Source organism: Marmota monax, unplaced genomic scaffold (genome assembly GCF_021218885.2).
Source record: "Marmota monax isolate L192 unplaced genomic scaffold, Marmota_monax_Labrador192_F-V1.1 WCK01_AAM20220418_F8-fsc00018, whole genome shotgun sequence".
Lineage (NCBI taxonomy): Eukaryota > Metazoa > Chordata > Mammalia > Rodentia > Sciuridae > Marmota > Marmota monax.
Genome location: NW_026692201.1, coordinates 8,449,322 through 8,469,694, shown reverse-complemented (window position 1 = coordinate 8,469,694; position 20,373 = coordinate 8,449,322). Strand labels below are relative to the sequence as shown.

At 33.8% G+C, this 20,373-nt stretch overlaps 1 protein-coding gene across 2 annotated transcripts in view; it reads right to left on the bottom strand.

The window, feature by feature from the left end:
* Window positions 1–20,373, bottom strand: part of Msh3 (mutS homolog 3) — a 185,245-nt gene that overhangs the window by 158,353 nt on the left and 6,519 nt on the right. For both annotated transcript variants that reach the window (XM_046427851.2, XM_058574355.1), the window contains exons 3-8: window positions 17,264–17,484; window positions 13,969–14,163; window positions 12,014–12,130; window positions 11,492–11,609; window positions 6,400–6,545; window positions 2,742–2,908 (exon numbers count right to left, since the gene is read on the bottom strand). In XM_046427851.2, the coding sequence (XP_046283807.2) occupies window positions 2,742–2,908; window positions 6,400–6,545; window positions 11,492–11,609; window positions 12,014–12,130; window positions 13,969–14,163; window positions 17,264–17,484 (964 nt within the window). The remainder of the gene's footprint in view (window positions 1–2,741; window positions 2,909–6,399; window positions 6,546–11,491; window positions 11,610–12,013; window positions 12,131–13,968; window positions 14,164–17,263; window positions 17,485–20,373) is intronic.

Sequence of the window (20,373 nt, the reverse complement as noted above, 5' to 3'; positions counted from 1 at the left end):
ACTATATGATTTTTAATCATTCAAGTTTGAACACAGAAAAGAATTAAGAACAAAATTAGGGGACCTGATGTGGAATTTTTTACCTATGTGAAAGGTTAAAAATCTTTAAATGATCACTCCCAATGTTGGCATGGGTTCAAGGAACCCTCTTGTGCTATACTGGTGGAAATATAAATTAATATTATTAATTCTAAAAAGTAATCAAGAGCTTTATAAATATATAGTTATCACCCTCTGAGTTAGAAATTCTACTTTCAGGAATTCATTTTAAGGAAATAAAGATGCACCACACATACAGAAATATTTGCATAGATATTCATCACAGCAATATTTGTAATACTGAAAAAAAATGATTACAACATAACAAAAGGGAGATGGATAAATGATGAGCTATTTACATAACTAAGTGTTGTGCAATCATTTTGCCTTCAAGAGTACCTACTGAAATATTAGCAGATAAAATAATGTTTACTAGGATTTGCTTCAAAATAAATTAACCAGAGAGGGAGATGGATGAAATAAGACAAGCTCCGAATTGGGAAATGGTAAAGCTAGTTGATGGGTTCATGAGCGTTTACTACACTATTCTGAATAATTTTGTATGCTTGAAGTTTTCCAAAATAAACAAAAAATATGGGAAGCTTTTAAGTTAAAAAAAAAAAAGGATACCAAAATAGTTTCTAATTTTCTTCTATATTTCAATAGTGTCTGTTATGATATTTCCTTTTTCATCACAAATTTTAGTAATTTGAGTTTTCCTCCCTTCTCTTCATTAGGGTGGCTAAGGGTTGGTCAATTTTATTTATTTTTTCGAAGAACTATCTTTTTGTCAATTTTTTGAATTGTTTATTCTGTTTCAATTTCATTGATTTCCACCCTAATTTTAATTATTTCCTGTCTTCTACTACTTTGGGGGTTGTTTTTTTCTTCTTTTTCTAGGGCTTTGATTTTTTTATTTGTTGACTGTTTCTTTTTTTAATGAAGGTTTATAGGAGTTCAATTCACAACAGTTAAAACTGTGGAAGCAACTTAGATACCCTTCAATAGATGGATGGAAAAAAAAACTGTGATATATACTACACACACACACACACACACACACACACACAATGGAATATTACTCAGCATTAAAAGAGAATAAAATTATGGCATTTGCAGGTAAATGGATGGAGTTGGAGAATATCATGCTAAGTGAAATAAGCCAATCCCTAAAAAACAACGGCTGAATGTTCTCTCTGATAAGTGGATGATCCATAATGGGGGCGACATAGGAAAAATGGGGGAACTTTGATCGGGCATGGGGAAGGGACGGTAGGGAAGAGACATGGGGATATGAAAGATGGTAGAACGAGATGGATATCATTAACCTAGGTTCATGTATGATTGCACATATAGTGTGACACTATATCGTGTACGACCATAGAAATGTAAAGTTGTGCTGCAATGTGTACAATGAATCAAATGCATTCTGTTGTCATATATACCTAATTAAAATAATTTTTTAAAAAAATTTAAAATTTTTAAAAAGTAAAAACACAAACAAAAAAAAAACTTCTGGGGCTTCACAGATCTGCTCTTTCTTCAATGTTCCTTGACATTTACTCAGGAACGGCTCAAAAAGAAAGAAAAAAAGGATACTGAAGTGATTTTGTCATACAAATCCAAGTTCATAAATGAAAAAAGTGGTATACGTATACAGAAATAATACACTAAAATGTAGTTATCTCTGGGTTTTACAATTTTGAATTACTTTATCTTTCCTTTTTGTAAATCCTAACTTCTAAATGAACATATGTCTGTGTTATAACCAAAAAACAAATTATGAAAGCTACTTTGTTGGAAGTTACATTTAAATAGAATGAACACTCTTAACTTTAAGGACAAAGAAACATATAGAACTTCACTTAATAAATCAGTTTGATTTTCTAACTGTTTTGTCAACTTACTAAATGAAAATCCTTATGGGCTTCCTTACTCAATTCTAAAGTCCAGTTCCTCAATATACAACTTCCTCTTCATTCAAGCCCCAGCCCAAAATTTTGGTCTCTTCACCACCACTGCTGGTCTTCACCACCGCTCCACAGTGGCAGTACAGAATCCCCCTCAATGAGTCACCCTCATGTTTGGTACGTAACGTATCATGCCTCATGAATCCAGTTAGATATGTACATATTTGCCTCTCCTGCTGGGTTGTCAACTGTGCCAGACACATATAATAAACTCATTTTCTTCCTCTACGGCCACAGTGCCCATTACACCATTTCATATATAAGTCATGTGACCTTAGATCTTGTAAATAAAACTACTGGACACTACTGGACGCAGCACTGAAATGAAACTTAAAGCACAAAGAAAGCATTTTCAAAACTACGTAAGATTTCCAAAACATGAATCCTATCTCCAGAAACTGAAAATTACCAAACAATATACTGAAATAATATCATAAGCCCCTTAATTACCAAACGATAGCATTAAGTAATATCAGAAGCCCCTTTAAAATGATCATTTTTATAGTCTTACATTAAAGAGACAGTATGGGTAATTTTCTTTTGAAAAATTTCCATTACTTTGAAATACAATTCTGAAATGGAATTTTGAAAAAAGCTGAAATATAAAATTTTTTAAGTTACATTGAAATAGAATTTTTATAATTATAAACTATTTTTAACAACTTTAACAAGTTTGGCTTTGTCAGTAAATCAGTTTCAGAATCATGATCTTCAAACAGCATGCCAACATACCTAATAGCAGTGACCCTGTGAATGAGCATCTCTGTTTGCTCTGACAAGTCTGATGGAAGTAGCAGCTCCACCGGCTGCAGGCTTGATATCCGAGTCTCCAGTTCGGAACGGGAAGGAGAGTCCTGGAAACTATCGAACACAACTTCACCTGTGGCAGGCTGCACTCCCTGAAAACAAGCACAAATGTAACATCACAGACAATATAATTTCTTCCAGTTATGGTTAAACATGCAAATAGTAAAGATGATACATTCCATTTCTAAAGTGTTTGAAAACCTGTTGTTTTTCAAGACTCATTTACATAAGTCAGAGTCACTGAACTACAAGAAACTAAATGGGAGTTTCAAAAGGCACCTGAGTACAGGCCCTGGACCTAATACAACAATGGAGTGACTATGACAAGTCACCAAATCCTACTTGGGCCTCAGTTTCCTCCTCCAAAATGGAAATAAGTCAGTTTATTTCCCTAACAGAACTATTGTAAGGATCAAGTCAGAAAAAAAATGTGAATGCTTTAGAAAACATAAGGCATTGTACAGATAGATACAGAAGTAATAAGTGATATGGTCCTAGTAATCTGAAAACCAAAATGTTCAAGAATACACTTAATTATATAAACAAATAAATAAAAAGCATAATTTTTGCAAAAAAAAAAAAAACAATATACATGTAACAAATTCTCATGAACCCCAACTAGGCAGTCTATTCAATGAAATAACTTGAAGATACCCCATCACCCTATGCCAAAAGACAAACTGGAAAATATTACCACTTGGAAGAGGTTAAAAAAAAAAAAAGTCAAGTTACTTAGCCAAGGTCTCAGGACTAAATGGTGGATTCAAACCCACACAGTCTAACTCCCCAGGCCATACTCTAACATACTACTGATGCCTATGAGAAGCCTAGGGTGAGTTACAGCCTCCACCAGCTAAAAGAAGGGAGAATCATTAATCCCTATGTTCATATGCTATTGATGGCTAACCAACTGACACAGCCACTTTCTAAAACAGCCCGCTGAAAATATCCACATCCTATAATCAGCAATTCCTTCCCCAGGTGTATATTCCTGAGAAATTCAGGCATGTATAAAGTAGAAGACATGCCAAAAACATTTATACATATAGCAGCATTCTTTGTAGAACCAAAAACTAGAAAGAACCCATATGTCCACCAACAGAGGAATAAGTAAACTGTACACCATAAAATGTAATAGGACACAGCAACGAAAAACCTACAGCAACAAATGTAAATAAATCTCACATAAAAACATAGGAAACAAAAGAAGCAGGATCTAAAAAAAAAATACGTACAGTATATCTACACTTGTGATTAAAGTGGTAAAACTAGAACTAAAAGGAAGGAACTTATTACCTTAAAAGTCTGGATTACAGTCACCTCTGGAGTGAAGAGACACACAAGGATCTTATGGGTTGTAGTAGTTATAGTTCTGACCTGGGTGACTGTCTTATGCTACCCTGCCAAATTTATTTTATGCATTTTTTATTGAATATTTCATAATTTTTTAAATATCTCACGCATAGATCAAAGAAATACTTTCATTCAAAAAAGACTACAATTTTAAACAAAGAAAAATCTTTTAATTCTATTCAAAAAGCTTTCTATAGTATTACTATACTATCTATAGTATCAGTATCTCAGGATACATATCTAAGTTTATGTCCCACAGTCTATAATCATGCATTTACAAAAGCTACTTAAAAAAAGATGTTCAAATAACAAACTTATCAGCCAGCCAAATATTCTGTTACTAAATTTAATCAGAGAAATTTTCTATTGTAACACCTGAAACTTCATTATTCTATAAGGTATGTATTATCAAGAAATCTAAGCTGGCATGGTGGTGCACATCTGTAATCCCCACGGCTCAGGAGGCTGAGGCAGGAGGATCACAAGTTCAAAGCCAGCCTCAGCAAAAGCAAGGTGCTAAGCAACTCAGTGAGACTCATTCTCTAAATAAAATACAAAATGGGACTGGGATGTGGCTCAGTGGTCAAGTGCCCCTGAGTTCAATCACTGGTATCAAAAAACAAGAAGAAAAATTTAAAGTCAATCTGTGAAGAACCATACTGTCCATACTGAAGGCAATGGTCCTAATCACCGTGTTTTTCCAATAGTGAAGCCTTCGATTCTAGACTCACTGCCAGTACACGAAGATGACTCCCAGGCTGTGACTATGGAATGGTTAACACTGATCACAGCAGGGAAAAATCCAGGAAGAACTGTTCTGAAGGTAAAGGAAAATGAGTTCCATTTCAGCCACTGAGTTTGAAGGGTCAGAAAATTCTGAGTGCCCTTGCCTAATACTAATTTGGATGCAAAAGCCTGGAGCTCAGGAGAGAGGTTGAGCCAGCTGAAAATATCCACATCTTATAATTCATCCTATATCCACACCCTATAACCACTTTTGGACTGATGATATCCTGAACTCTGGATATCATCAGTCCAAAAGTGGTTTCTGAGGTCAAGAGAGGATCCAAAAAAAAAAAAAAAAACCACTGAAAGGGCAAATTACCACTTTTCATTTTATTTTTGTATCCCACTTCATATACTATGGTTAGATCTGGCAACAGATTAGAGGTTATTTCTAAATGTGCTAAGAAGGAACTACACATTGTCAACTCTGTTCTTTAAACTGAGTTTCAGGTAAATATAAAATAGCATACAACATATGTTAAAGCCTAAAACCAAATAACTTTACTATTTGTAGATAGGTCCAACTATGTCCACAGTTAGATAAAAAGTGCTTCTCAAGGAAGAAAAAAAAAAAAAATCGAATTGGCTTAGAGCCATCCAATCCCCACAGTAATGCTAACTCCCTGAGAGAAGAGCTTACAGGTTAAGCAAATGCCAAGTTAGCACAGAGTAACAGAATAAGGTATTAAAAGTCACACTGGAGACATTCAGATTGTAAGAATTTATTGATATTGTCACTGACTGTAGAAATTTTAAAAAGCAAAGAGAAGTTATTACCCAGGCAAAAAGCCCTGCTTTCACTTAATGTACAACAGGACAAAGGTATTTAATAATTGTCAAAGGCCCTAAAAAGTCTTAAGATTTTGAGCATGGTCCAGGTAGGCATGTAAATGGGCAAATGTATTCATAAATTGCCATAAGGCAAGGGCAAGAAAACTATGATTCACGAACCATGTTTATATGAAACACTGAGTATAAATATTCCTAACACTTAGTCTGGTGTTTTACATCGGTCAATTATCACTTCTCTAACTATCCCTTTCTCCAAATCTAGATAGAATATTCTAGAATCATTCATGTTTAATTTCAAGCCTGTAGAGGAAATCTAGAAAACTCTTGCTACCCATGCATGTGGCTGGCTTATGTTTTATTCTACTATGTGCACACTGTCCACATTTATGCCTATTACTCCACTTACCTTCAACCCTAAAATCCTGGAGCATATGAACCAAAACTATCTGTATCTTTCCATAGCACAGAGTGCTGAGATAGGAGAATACTGTAACTAGTGATGTAACGTATAATCTAATGAGGAAAATGCTTCCCAGTTCAACTACTTCAAGGCATATCTCATCAGTTATCCTCATTATAAACCATTTGTGATTCTCATGTTTAGAAATACCATGAACAGTTATTATTCCTTTTTCACCTACAAAATACTTACCACAATGCCAATGAAAATGTTCCCCATTTTTTTGTCCTTAATGTTTTCCTTATTTTCATAGATACATAGAAGGTAGCTGGTAGAAGTATCAGTCAGTATCTCATCAACATTTACAGCATCATCCAGCTTGATCAGAGGATTCACATGTAATAATGATTAAAGAAAAATAATGTCCTGAAGTGCCACTAATGTTTAATATTAACTGTTTTCTCCATTAAAACAATGGTTCATTTTCTGAGTATTTTCCTCTATGCAAAACTCTTCCATGTAGCACATTCTTCTGATTTACCATGAGCATAGCTGCATGTCTTCTTTTCCCTAAAATGTAAGGTTCATGAGGGCAGGTAACTATTATTGTCTCACTTCCAAAAGCCCTAGGAGAATACATCAGACGCTGTGGATGCCCAAATATTAACCCCCTTTAATTGGATGATGCTGACACTTGAATTCTTAACAATTCTAAAATACTTGATTCTATAAATCAAAGCATAAATATACTAAAATAAGTATAAATTAATTTTTTCTTTGAAGTACCTAAAGCTTCCAGAAAGGTAAAACAGTTTTAAAAGACATTTTAAAAAATCAGAAATAAATGTATATGTGTGTAGGTTGTGCATGCGTGCATTTGTGCGTGTGTGTGTAAAATGAGTCCACTAATCCAATTCTCAAGAGGTAAAAGCTAATTCTGGAAAAAGCTAGTCTGGATACATCCAATTTGGGTATAAGAAGATAAAAGAAAGGAGGAAACACTGCCAAATTCGTTCTATGAAGCCAGTTATCACCCTGATACCAAAACCAGATAAAAACATATCAAAGAAAGAAAACTACAGACCAATATCCCTGATGAACACAGATGAAAAACTTCTTAATAAAATGCTTCAAATTACATTCAAAAACACACTAAATAAAGATAGTACACCATGATCGGGGATGCAAGCCTAGCTCAACATAGACAAATCAATAAATGAATTCATCACATAAATAGATTTAAGGACAAGAATCACATGATTATTTAGATACAGAATAAGCATTGGACAAAGTCCAGCACCCATTCATGCTTAAAACACTAGAGAAACCAGGGATAGAAGGAACTGACCTCAACATTGTAAAGGCTATATATGACAAACCAAAGGCCAATATCATACTGAACAGAGAAAAACTGAGAGTATTTCCTCTAAAAACAGGAATAAGACAAGGATGTCCACTCTCACCACTCCAATTCAACATATTCCATAAAACTCAAGCCAGAGCAATTAGGCAAGAGAAGGAAATTAAAGGGATAGAAATAGGAAAAAAAGAAGTCAAATTATCTATCCACTGATGACATTATCCTATGTTTAGAAGACCTGAAAAACTCCAAGAGAAGACTTCTAAAGATGATAAACAAATTTAGCAGGATACAAGAACAACATATTGCTTTCCTATGCACCAATAATGAATCCGCTGAGAAAGAAATCAGGAAAACTATCGCATTTACAATAACTTGAAAAAAAAAAAAAAAAAAAAAAACCTTTAGAATAAATCTAACCAAAGAGGTGAAAGACCTCTATGAAAACACTGAAAAAAGAAATAGAAGATTTTAGAAGATGGAAAGACCTCCTATGTTCTAGGATAGCCAGAATTTTATCAAAATGGCCATACTACCAAAGCAGCATATAGATTCAACACAATCCCCACCAAAATACCAATGACATTCTTCACAGAACTAGAACAACAACAACAACAATAACAACAACAAAACAGTTCTAAAATTCATTTGGAAGAATAATAGACCCAGAATGGCCAAAGCAATCCTGAACAAAAAGAGAAATTCTGGAGGCATCACAATACCTTATGTCAAATTATACTACAGAGTTACAGTAACAAAATTAATACGCTACTGGCACCAAAATAGACATGAAGACCAATGAAACAGAACAGAAGACCCAGAGACAAACTCATATACTTACTTATAGCCCTATGATACTTGACAAAGGTGCCAAAAAGAGAAAGGATGACCATTTTAACAAAAGGTGCTTAGAAAACTGGATACCCATATGTAGAAGAATGAAACTTGATCCCTATCTATCACCCTGCACAAAAGTCATTTCAAAGTGGACCAAAGAAAATAGAAGATCAGTGGAGTAGAAGAAAGGGATTGAGGGAGAAGGAGATGGGACAAGAGAAGGAAAGAACAATGAATGAATCTGACCTAACTTTCCTATACATATATGAATATACCACAGTGAAATCTCACCATTATGTATTTATCTACTAGGTACTAATTTAAAAGCAAAACTATAAGTAAACAGAAAGATCAGTAGAATGAGGGGAATAGGGGGATGAAGGAGGAGAGGGAAAGGGGAAATAGTGGGGACTGAATTAGAACAAATTACATTCCACGCTTTTATAATTATGTCCAAATGAATCTTAATGTTATATATAACTAAAAAGAACCATTTTTTTTAACAAAAAAAGATCAAAGACCTAGATCAAAGACCCAGGAATTAGACCAGAAACTCTACAACTTCTAAGAAGAAAATGTAGGCTCAACATTTCAACACATAGGCACAGGCATCAACTTACTTAACAAGACTCGTTAAGCACAAGAAATAAAACCAAGAATCAATAAGTGGGACAGCATCCAATTAGAAAGCTTCTGCACAGCAACAGAAACAAGAGTGTGAAGAGAAAGCCCACAAGATGGGAGAATGTCTTTGCCACCTGCTCCTCAGATAAAGGATTAATATCCAGAATGAATATATATATATATATATATATATATATATATATATATATATATATATATTAACATCAAAAAAAAACCCAATAAATAAATGGACAAAAGAACTAAACAGATATTTCTCAAAAGAAGAAATACAAATGGCCAAGAAATATATGAAAAAATGGTCAACATATATAGCAAATAGGGAAATGCAAATTAAACTGACATAGAGATTTCATCTCATTCCAGTCAGAATAGCAATTATCAAGATAACAAATAGCAATAAATATTGGTGAGGATATGGGGAAAAAGGCATATTCATATATTGTTGATGGAACTCAAAATAGTGCAACCACCCTGGAAAGCAGTATGGAGATTCCTCAAAAAACTAGGAAGAAACCACCATGACACCTAGCTATCCCACTCCTTGATATATATTCAAAAGATCTAAAATCCACAAAATATAAGAATGCAGCCACATCAATGTTTTTAGAGGTGCAATTCACAATAGTCAAGCTATGGAACCACTCTAGGTGCCCATCAACAGAAATGGATAAAGAAAAAATAGTATATATATACACAATAGAGTTTTACTCAGCCATAAAGAAGAATGAAATTATGGCATTTGCTGGTAAATGGAGGGAACTAGAAAATATTATGCCAAGTGAATTAAGCCAGACCCAGAAAGTCAAGGATTCATTTTTTTTTTTTTAATGGAAACTAGACCAAAATATACGGAGAGTGGGGGGCAAGGGCAGGGGGAATCCCATAAAAATAGAAGAGAGATTGATGGTGTGGAGAAATGAAATTTAGGGGGAAGGTAAAAGGATGGGAAAAGAGAAGCAGAGTGGAATGAGTATGACCAAGCTTTCCTATGTACATATATGAATACACCACAGTGAATTTTGCCTTTCTGTATGTTCATAACACACTAATTTTTTTATTTATTCTAATCAATTATACCTGACAGTAGAAAGCTCTTCAATTCATTGTACACAAACGGAGCATAATTTTTCACTTCTCTGGTTGCACAAGAAGTAAGGTAATGATGTCTGTCTCATTCCACCATCTTTCCTATCCCCTTGCTCCATTCCCTCCCTCCACTTTGCCCCATCCAAATTTCCTCCAACTCATCCCATCCCGCACCCCCCCCCATTATGGATTGGTATCCACTTATCAGAGAAAACATTCAGTCCCTGTTTTTTTTTTTGGATTGACTTATTTCACTTAGCATGACATTCTCCAACTCTATCCATTGATCTGCAAATGCAATAATTTTATTCTCCTTTAATGCTGAGTAACATTCCATTGCACTCATTTTTAAAAAGTTATTTTTTTTAAAAAAAGAGCCATAAGCATAGCAGATGTGAAGCAGGAAAGGATACTCTTTTATGAATGGGTTTCAAGTAGGAGACTCAGCTTAGGTAAAAAAGAAAAAAATAAAACTACCATGTTTTTACAGCCTGATCAGCTTAGAACAACCAAAGGGATGCAAATGGTTTAGAGTTTGCTCTGAATGACAGTTATTCACTATTTGTGGTCTTAAACAAACAAAATAATCCTCAGAATTTGCATAGAAACTAAGTGGGCCTCTAAATATGCAGATTTGTAATAAGCCATAAAAGAAATACTTTAGTACATGATTTAAGACCTTCTTTATCCCTAGATTATTTTATTATAAGAGACCTAACCTAAGTAAACATTATTAAATGCACCCTCACCTTATTTTATATACATCTATTTGGCTTTAAAAACAGAATTTTATGACTCTGCTTTTAAAATTACTTTGCTTCAATTAACACAACAAATTTATGAAAATCTATAAATTTGGCAGCAATCATTGGGCATACTGAAGATTTCTGCAAAGAAAGAAAGTTTTACCCACAATCCATTTTCAAAAGCAATAAAATCTTCACGAATTAACAATTAATGAAGATGGCCTATATTATATTTTATAAGCATTTAAGTGTATTTTAATTTTGACTTCGTAGTTTTCTTTCCATATTAAGTTATTAAGTTATTATTTTTCAGGTCTCACCATAGGAAGATCCTAAGGAATGTATAGCCCCTAAACACCTAACTTTTGTCCATAAATGATCCAAGAAAACACACAATTTCAAATCAATTGCTAACTTGACATTATCATTTATTAGGCTCACTTCTTCTTACTCTTAGTATATGATGAATTTGTCTTTCATTATGACATTTGAAAAATGTTTGTTTCTAGTTACTACCAATCCTTCCTCTTCATTAGTGCACTCCAAGGATTCAAGTAACTGTACTACCTCACCTCATCGAAAAGGTTCCCAAAGGACTTTTTTTTAAATGTCACCTTAAAACAAAGCACTTGTAACAACTAAGAGAAAAATTACTATTCGAAAAGGATATCTTCTCCAATGAGCGTGGATTTTGTATAAAGAGCAGTCAGTTTCCGGGAAAAGAGAGAACTTTTGTTGTCTCCAATAGCCTTTAATGCTGCAGTTTCAGTTTGCTTTACAACTCCCACCTTCGACAAAGTAAGAGATATTTAATATCAAATCTGATGAAAAACCAATCTAACAAACTCATTTCAAAATGCTTAAATATTAATTCTGAAACACTTAAAATAAGTGAATTAGTCCACAGTGTCCAGATATAAGGTTTAAGCAACAAGGACCATGAACAGCTGACTAGTGTACACAAATCACTAAGAAGCACTCTGTTACTGAGTCTTAAAATTTTTTTCTGTAAATACCTAACAATATGCTCTTAAAAATCAAGATACATTAATAATTATGAAACATTTTTCATTGCTTCAAATGCCAAATTCTAAAACTCATTAAAGCCTGCCTGTTACTTTAAAGGCATGTTTTCACTCCCTGGAAGAAAATCTCCTTCCCTTCTCCCTTGAAGTTAAAAATCAAAGCTGACCTTATATCCTTTAGCCACGAGACGGCGTACATGAACAAATAGTCTGTGAGTTGGTATACTTGCTGTCATAAAGTTGTGATCTAAATGGCAATAAATATTCAGTTCCCGGGCAGCAATCTAATATTTAAAAAAAAAGAAAGGAAGAATGTTAATAAATTTCTATTTCAAGATTCCATGTGGGATTTGTTCACTTTGTTAAAAATTCATCAAGGTATACACTTAGGATTTGTGAACTTCTATAAATGTGTGGTACATCAATAAAAAGTTTGAAAGAAACTCCCCATATAAATTCCCGGGTCTCATCTATTTTTTGGCAGTTCCTACCACCTGACATCAGGGCCAAAATCTGTATCTCTAAATGTCTCCAAAAAATGACAACTGTTTTTTTATGTCCTTAGATGTTCCAAAACCTAGAAGTGCTGAGCTGTCTCTACGTAAGGACTATTCAATATAAAAAGGAGGAGGCCAAAGGAATAAGAATTTTCTATGCAAATGGCATATACAAATAACTGATGATTAGAAGATACTACAGAGTATGCATAAATAATAAATCCACTTGGACAGAGGAAACTTTTAATAAGTGACATGAAGAACTCTCTAGACTGGTTAGTTAATTAATGATGCATGGTTGATAGAAATGCAAAAACAGGAAGCAGTCCCTGATTCCCTGCTTTCTTCCAGAACACACTTAGACACCACCAAATAGAGCCATGGAACTCTCTTCCAGTACTTTCACTCCTTTACCCCAACCCACGTCTAAACTGTATTCATCCTCTACTATATCATCCTCTACTATAGTCAAAAAATTTACCATTTAACCTAGATGGTTTCTTTCTCCCCTTCACCTATAGGATGCCAGCTACGTATCTGGGTTTTTTTAAAATATTTTTATTAGTTGTTGATGAAATTTTTTTTTATTTTATTTATTTGTATGTGGTGCTGAGAATCGAACCCAGTGCCTCACACATGCTGGGCAAAGGCTCTACCACTAAGCCACAATCCCAGCACCCGTACCTGTTCTTAACCTCAGGAAATATGTCAATACTATTTCATAACACAGAACACAATGGAACTTAGAGAACACTACCTTTCTGCCACAACAGGATTCAGAAAACATGAACAAGAAAACATTGGCCAACTCTTCTCTTCCCATCCAAGGGGTGGCAGATGTACTACATCATCATGTTCTGATGTTATATGACCTAACCAGGCCTGAGACTATGTAGTCATGACAATCAACCACCGCTTCCAGGAAAGCTTCCCTCTACTTGCTCGTTGAATGTGCAAATTCACTTTAAACCTTCTTGATCTGTATCAAATACCCCCAAGTTAAATTGAGACCCAGCTTAGGCTAAGATTGAAAGATGACTGACACAAAGACCTGTGGGTAGCTGGCAGAATTAATGTGCTCTTCTCATTGAAACTTAACTTTGTATCTGGCTATGAAAATTCATTAATTAAGGTAAGGAGAACTTCCATACATCTCAAAAAAAAGTTGTTTTTCGCTTGAGATTCTCCTAAAAAACATATTTGTGGTCTGGAATGTGGCTCAGTGGTAGAAACTTTGCCTACCATGGGTGAGGTACTAGATTCGATTGTCAGCACCACATATAAATAAATAAAATAAAGATCCACTGACAACTAAAAAAAAAAAAATGTTAAAAAAAAACACTGGCAATGGTTCATCCATCAATTGATTCATCTAATAAACTTTTTATGGATGAAAAGTATTGGCCCAGCACCACAGAAAATGAACAGTAACATTCCAGTAGGGACTCCTCACTTCTCCCCCACAAGTCTAGCTCCATCAACTTTGCTTGTGCTTGAGTTTTATTTTAAATGACAGCATTTTAAAGGGTGACTGATCAAATTAGCTTTTTCACAAAGTCAAGAAATAAAACAAAAATATTGAAAAATATCTAAAGCTGAACAAGAAAAACATGAAAACAACTTACCTCTGCATCTTCCCCAAAGAATCTATACTTATATCCACATTCCACACACAAAATTGCATCTTTATGCTGCTGTTTCATCTCTATATATTGCAACTCTAATGGTGTGTAGATGCTTTTCGATCGTCTATTAGATGGTTTATCAGAAGTTTTCTGTAAGTTTTCATGAGTCCTATGTGATAGGCCAAACTGACTGTCCTGGCAACCAAAAAATTTAAATAGTTTAACAAGAATAAACTATTATATTAAATTCTCAGAGAAAGAAAATGCAAAATTAGCAAAAAGCTAATAGTTGGTAAATCTAGGTGAAAGGTTTCCCAAGACACATTGTAGTATTCAGGCAAATTATCCCTAGACCACTGGGCAATTATGTTCATTTGGTAGATTTTTACCATTCAACTGTGTCTTTTCAAGCTCTCAAACAGCTTATTGCTTGTAATATGTCCTTATATTGCCTCTAGATAACCCTTCTATTTGATTATTTCTAATTTCACAGAAAAATCAAGTTTGTCATTTTATGTACAAAGCAATATGTACAAAGGTTTGAAATTTTTTCAAAGTAAAACGTTTTAAAAAATTATGAACCAAAAAAACAAAAACTGCCAGTATTTAAGTAAATTTTGCAAATCTAAACAACCTGAATGTTTTATATACTTCTTTTTAAATTTGATGTTATTGGATCTATAATTAATAAACATTTATTTTCTTATTTATTCCCAGGTATACAATGAATAAAAATCAACTGGGGATAAATCTTGGGCAAAAACACTTGCAGCAAGCATGCCAACATCTAAAGCTGCACTTAATGTTTCATGTTTCCAAGCATGCTCTAAAAGATAGTATATTCTATAAATCTGTATTACAAGAGAGAATCATCATTGTTTTGGTAAATAAATAGGGGAAAGAAGTTTTGGAAAACAAAGAGCATTGGGCTACATTTTCAATATTAGTACTGCTACTATCCTTAACTTCCTGTAATATAAAACCATAATTAATTCCAACTTACAGCTTAGAGAAAAATCCCTTGATTATTAGGCCTGATTAAGAAATGGAAAAATAAGACAAATTGATAGGATAAATCAATTTCTAAGTAAGAGCCATGCTGTCACTCTCAACATCTAAAAAGTTACTCAACTACCACTGGAATAAAAAATATGACCTAAAAAACTAGTGAGCAGAAGAAGAGGAAGGGACAGAGAGCAGAAAAGTGGAGTCTCATATCAACAGAAACCCCAGAAACGTGTATTCTGTGGATGCCAAATGTTTAAAAAAAAAAAAAAAAACAAAATCAGCTTAGCTGGGACGGCACAGAAAGACATTAATTTCAAAAAGACTCAATCTATCTAAATAACATAGCCCAGAAAACTTGCAAAGATTCGCAATAGGAAGATGGTAAGGTGTGGAGAGGAATGGCCAGAGAAATGCAGCTCATCATAACATCTGAGAATGCAACTGTTTTTCATTTTGAGGGATTTTCAATTTTGTTTCTATGACTCTTACATAAATTCCAGGAATACTACATAATATAAAAGTTAATTAATACTTACAAAAATATATTTCCTAGAAAAAAGTTGCTCTCATTTTTTTTTAACTTATTCTTTTACTGAACAAGACAGACTTCAAGGAAAAAAAAAAGTTCTCTCCATGTGGGATACTAAGAAGTAAATCTAAGTACTTGATTATTAAGCAACTTGTTTTTTATATGATTTGGGTGGAAATATTTCTCAGATATACTATATTTTCTTTAATAGTCACAGAGGCAGCATGTTGAACTCAACTTAACCTTGTCTTGACAATTCAGAGTGATCAGAATAAATTTCAGAACCTATTCAGAGTCATGTCATTAATATCCCTAGACCACTGGGCAATTATGTTCATTTGGTAGATTTTTACCATTCATCTGTGTCTTTTCAAGCTCTCAAATAGCTTATTGCTTGTAATAATGTCCTTATATTGCTTCTAGATAACCCTTCTATTTGATCATTTCTAATTTCACAGAAAAATCAAGTTGGCATTTTATGCACAAAGCAATAGTAGATAGGCTCTACTGAGACCTCAGGGTAAATGTTCCAATTAATAAAATGAGATTTCATAGACTTTATGATTTCTATCCATAATAATCACCCTATACCATGGTGAACTGCTTCTCAGTATTAAACAGCAATAAAAAAGAAAACATTCTTTCCTTTTCTGATGACCTAAGATAAGTGAGTTAACCAATATTAGCCCATTTGAGACAGAAGTCCATAGATGTGAACTTTGTGGGAAGGGGAAACTGTAAGCAAAATTCTATTGTCCTAATCATTTTTCTAAGAAAAAGTACATTTCATTAAAATTTTAATAAATAAATATATATGCATATATATATACACACACATATAAATTCAAAAAGCATTTCTCTAATTCAATGATCATCAATCATATCTACACATTAAAATAAGAGCTTCTAAGAAAATAGCTATGCACAATTCTCAGTGAAGACCAAATAAATAAGATTCTGAAGGAAGGTTCTAAATACCAATTTTTGTTTTGTTTTGTTTTTAATTTCTCCAGATGAGTCTAATGTAAAGCTAAGGTTGAAAGTCAACCGCTCGTCTGAATTATAGATTTCAATGATGGTGCCAGACCAGATTCTGCAATGATAAGAACCATTAATAAGTCACAAAATAAACAGTAGAAGAAGTAAAAACACATATTTAGTTGGTTTATCTCTAAGTTTACTTAATATATGCCAAGCTTTCAACTGGAAACCTCAAAACATCGATAGACAGACAGATAGATTGATAGATAGATAGATAGATAGATAGATAGATAGATAGATAGATAGATAGATAGATAGATAAATGGATGTATGTATGTTGCCCAACATTATTTTCCATGCAAATCATGAAAACTTTAAGGAGAGCTATATTAAAATTATGCATGTATCAATAATCTAAAAAAATTCCCCCAAGTCAGTGGTTCCTAATCCAGGCAGTAAGTACATCACAATCAGAGACTGTGGAATACAGAATGTTCTAAAATAAAGAGTATTGGCTCAAAATAATTTGGGAGTCTTTTAATTTTTTGTTTTGTTTTGTTTGAACACAAACCAATTCATCCCTCATAATACACAGCAAATTAGAATGTTAGAATATGTTAGAATTTCTTATGTTTCACAATATGTCTGTGAAACAAAAGATCTGTCAGGTAACTCAGATGATCAGTCAAATGTCCTTAGTGACCCTACAGAAACTAAAGGATTTCAGAACCTACTATTCTGGGTAACTGGAAATACATCTATATAACAATTACATACCTTTTGGTTCACTTGGGATTTAGAATCTTCAGAATAAACTGCATTCTTTGCACGTTGAAAACTGATATCCTCAAAATCAGTACATTTTGGTAGAACTGCAAACCTCTCTTGAAGAGGTGCTATCTGGACTCTATTTTGAGGAATGGCAGAATCGCAGCAGAATTCTTTCAGTTTTTCCAGAGACTTTGAGATAGTCCTGGTCCTCAGACATTTATTTGGCTCTTGGAAAACAAATGAGAAGAAAATATAACCACGGTATTTTGGTCTCATTATGTCAACTTATAATAAACACAGAATTTTCTAAAAAGGGAGATTCCCATTAATGGACTGAACTATAATGTGATAAAGGAATAAAGAACATCAAGTTCAGGGTAAAGGTGGCATATTCAAGCATATATCTGATTTCACTCACTGCTGAGACCCCATTGAATAACTACAGTAGCAAGCTGGGGCTAGAGTTCAGTGGTACAGCTCTTGCTTCTCCTGCTCACATGCAAAGCCCTGGGTTCTATCTCAGCACTACAAAAGAAGAGAGAGACAAAGAAAGGAAAACTACATTGTAGTTTGATTCTGGTTTTTATTTGTTGGTTTGTTTTCACATTTAAGGACAGACAGGAGAGGAGAGGCAACAATTGCAAATGAAATCTCTGAAGCTAGAAGGGAAAATAGATGAGCTCTCACCAATCAGCCCACTCAACTCAAGCTAAGTCCTAAGTCAATAGTTAAGAAAACCAAGGACCAATCCTTTTTGCAACACAAAATGATCAAGAGACTGGGGAATTACGGCACCAGTAACTGTGGAAATGGAATAAGGGAAAATCTAAAATAAAGGCACTGACTCAAAGTAATTTGGTTTCTAGACCCCCCCACACACACTCCAAAGTCAAAGGCAACAATCTTTTCCTCACCTCAGCAGCAGATGGGAGATAGCTCTGGAAACAAGCATAGCTGATGGAGCAGCAACTCAGAAGGGTGATGGGAATGTACATTGACTATATGCTGACACCCCCAGCCTCTCTAGAACCTAGGAAGCTAGGAGGTTCCTAATTGAAGAATCTGACCAGATTAAGGGGAAAGCCTTAGATAATGACATCAAGGGTTCACCAAGGAAATCCAATCACCCCACTCAAACACCTGCTTTCCTGCTTCCAAGCTTTGCACATGCTATACTTTCTACATATCAAAATTGTATTCATTCTTCAAGTTCCATCTCAAAGCTATCTATTCCATGAAATTCTCTAATTCTCACAGCTTTAAATCGTTTTTCTTTTACATTCCTATAAGAAGCTCAAATTTTAATATAGTACACAGTCTGCCTAAGTAGGAGTTGTTTATAAGCAAGCAATCCAAAGAGAAGGGATCTATCATTTATTGGATCTTTACCATGTACCACAATATATTATTTCACTCTTTAAAGCAATAGTATTAGGTAGCTATTAGCAAATATAAGGGAACTGGGGTTGCATGAATTTATCATCTTTTACCCTTCCTATGCAAGCAAGAATATTCTGAGGGCACAAGTGATATTCTGTTCATTTCTGAAAGTTTAAAACTTTCATATTTTAAGTGTGTACACAGATTTCCCTCCTGTGGTTTAAAAAAAAAAAAAAAAAAAAAAAACCTTTCCCAGAATGTAGGTCAGTGAAAATCTTGGGGTTGTAGTTTTTTAAAACACAAAACAAAAGACGGATCTTTAGCTGAAGTGTTAAAAACAGAAGTGAAGTACTAAGGCTCTATTGCATGGTGTATGTTTGTGGTTGAGTAAAACTCAAACTTCATCACTTCCTAAGAGATTTATTACATTTTATTTTTACTTATGTCTTAACGTTATTAGTGTCTTTTATCTCTGTATGATGGAAATACACATTATGGTATGTTGCTGCTACTTTGCAACCCTTCTGATTCAAGAAAGGTGAAGCTTTAGGGAAAGGCTCACCTAGAGCTAGTAATACTCTGACAAAATTTAAAAACAATCCTGAAAACAATCAAAATGACCCATGAGGAAGTTAACTGATTGCAAGAATAAAGTACAACACTCTAAAGAAATACAAAATCCAGTAGGAAATAATAAAGAATTCAAAACAGCCACGATCCAATCAATTGCTGGACATGTGAAAAGTATAAAAAGTCAGTCCAATGATGCAGATCCAGAGAGGACAGATATGATAAAATTAATACACAGAGACATGTTTTATAAATACACTCCACATAATGAGAAGGCAAAGAAAAACATAAGCAAAAAAAGAGGTAAAAGAAATACTTTTTCTATTAATAGTTTTACTGAGGTATAATTCACACAGAGAAATTGAAGATTTTTTTTTAAAAAAAGGAACTTCAGAGATAACATCTAAAATATCTAAAACAAACATTTCATTGAAAGTGCTTTATAGCAGATTAGATGCTACAGAAGAAAAGATCACTGAATTTGAAAGCATTCTATCCAAAATGAAATACGAGGAGAAATAAGACCTGAAAACAAAGCTTCAGTGATTTCAGGGACAATGTCAAGTAGTTCAACATCCCTGAAATAAACTTTGAGAAAAAGAGAGAGGAAGGAAACAGAAAAAAGCAGTTGAGAAAATAATGCCTAAAAGAGCTTTCCAAATTTGATGAGAGCTTTAAACCCATAGACCCAAGAAGCTTTAAATGAGCTTCAAGCAGGATAAAAATCAATTCAAAGTGGTCTAAGGCCCAACAAAATCTAATCTGTGAAAATCTATAATGATGAGAAAATCCTAGCCAAGAGAAAATGGACACGAAAATTGGCCCTCTATAATTAAAACAAAACAAATGAACAAACCAAAAAACCTAGATTGTCACATGCTAAAAATCAAAAATCCTTGAACATGGTGACTCTCTTTCTTCTAAATACATGAATTATTCAATATATACTTTACCTTGTTTACTATGATTTCTCTTATTTGAAAAATATATTTTTTAGTATACTTTCCAAGGTATGTTTTACCTTTTGATTATTTCCATGATTTCCAAAATACATTCTAAAGTCACTTTTCAAAAGCATGTAAGTTTCCTTGTGAATACAAAGTTTTCCTCTCCTGTGGATACCAGATTTCAAAAAAACACAATAAAAAAAATTGTAAGAACTGGAT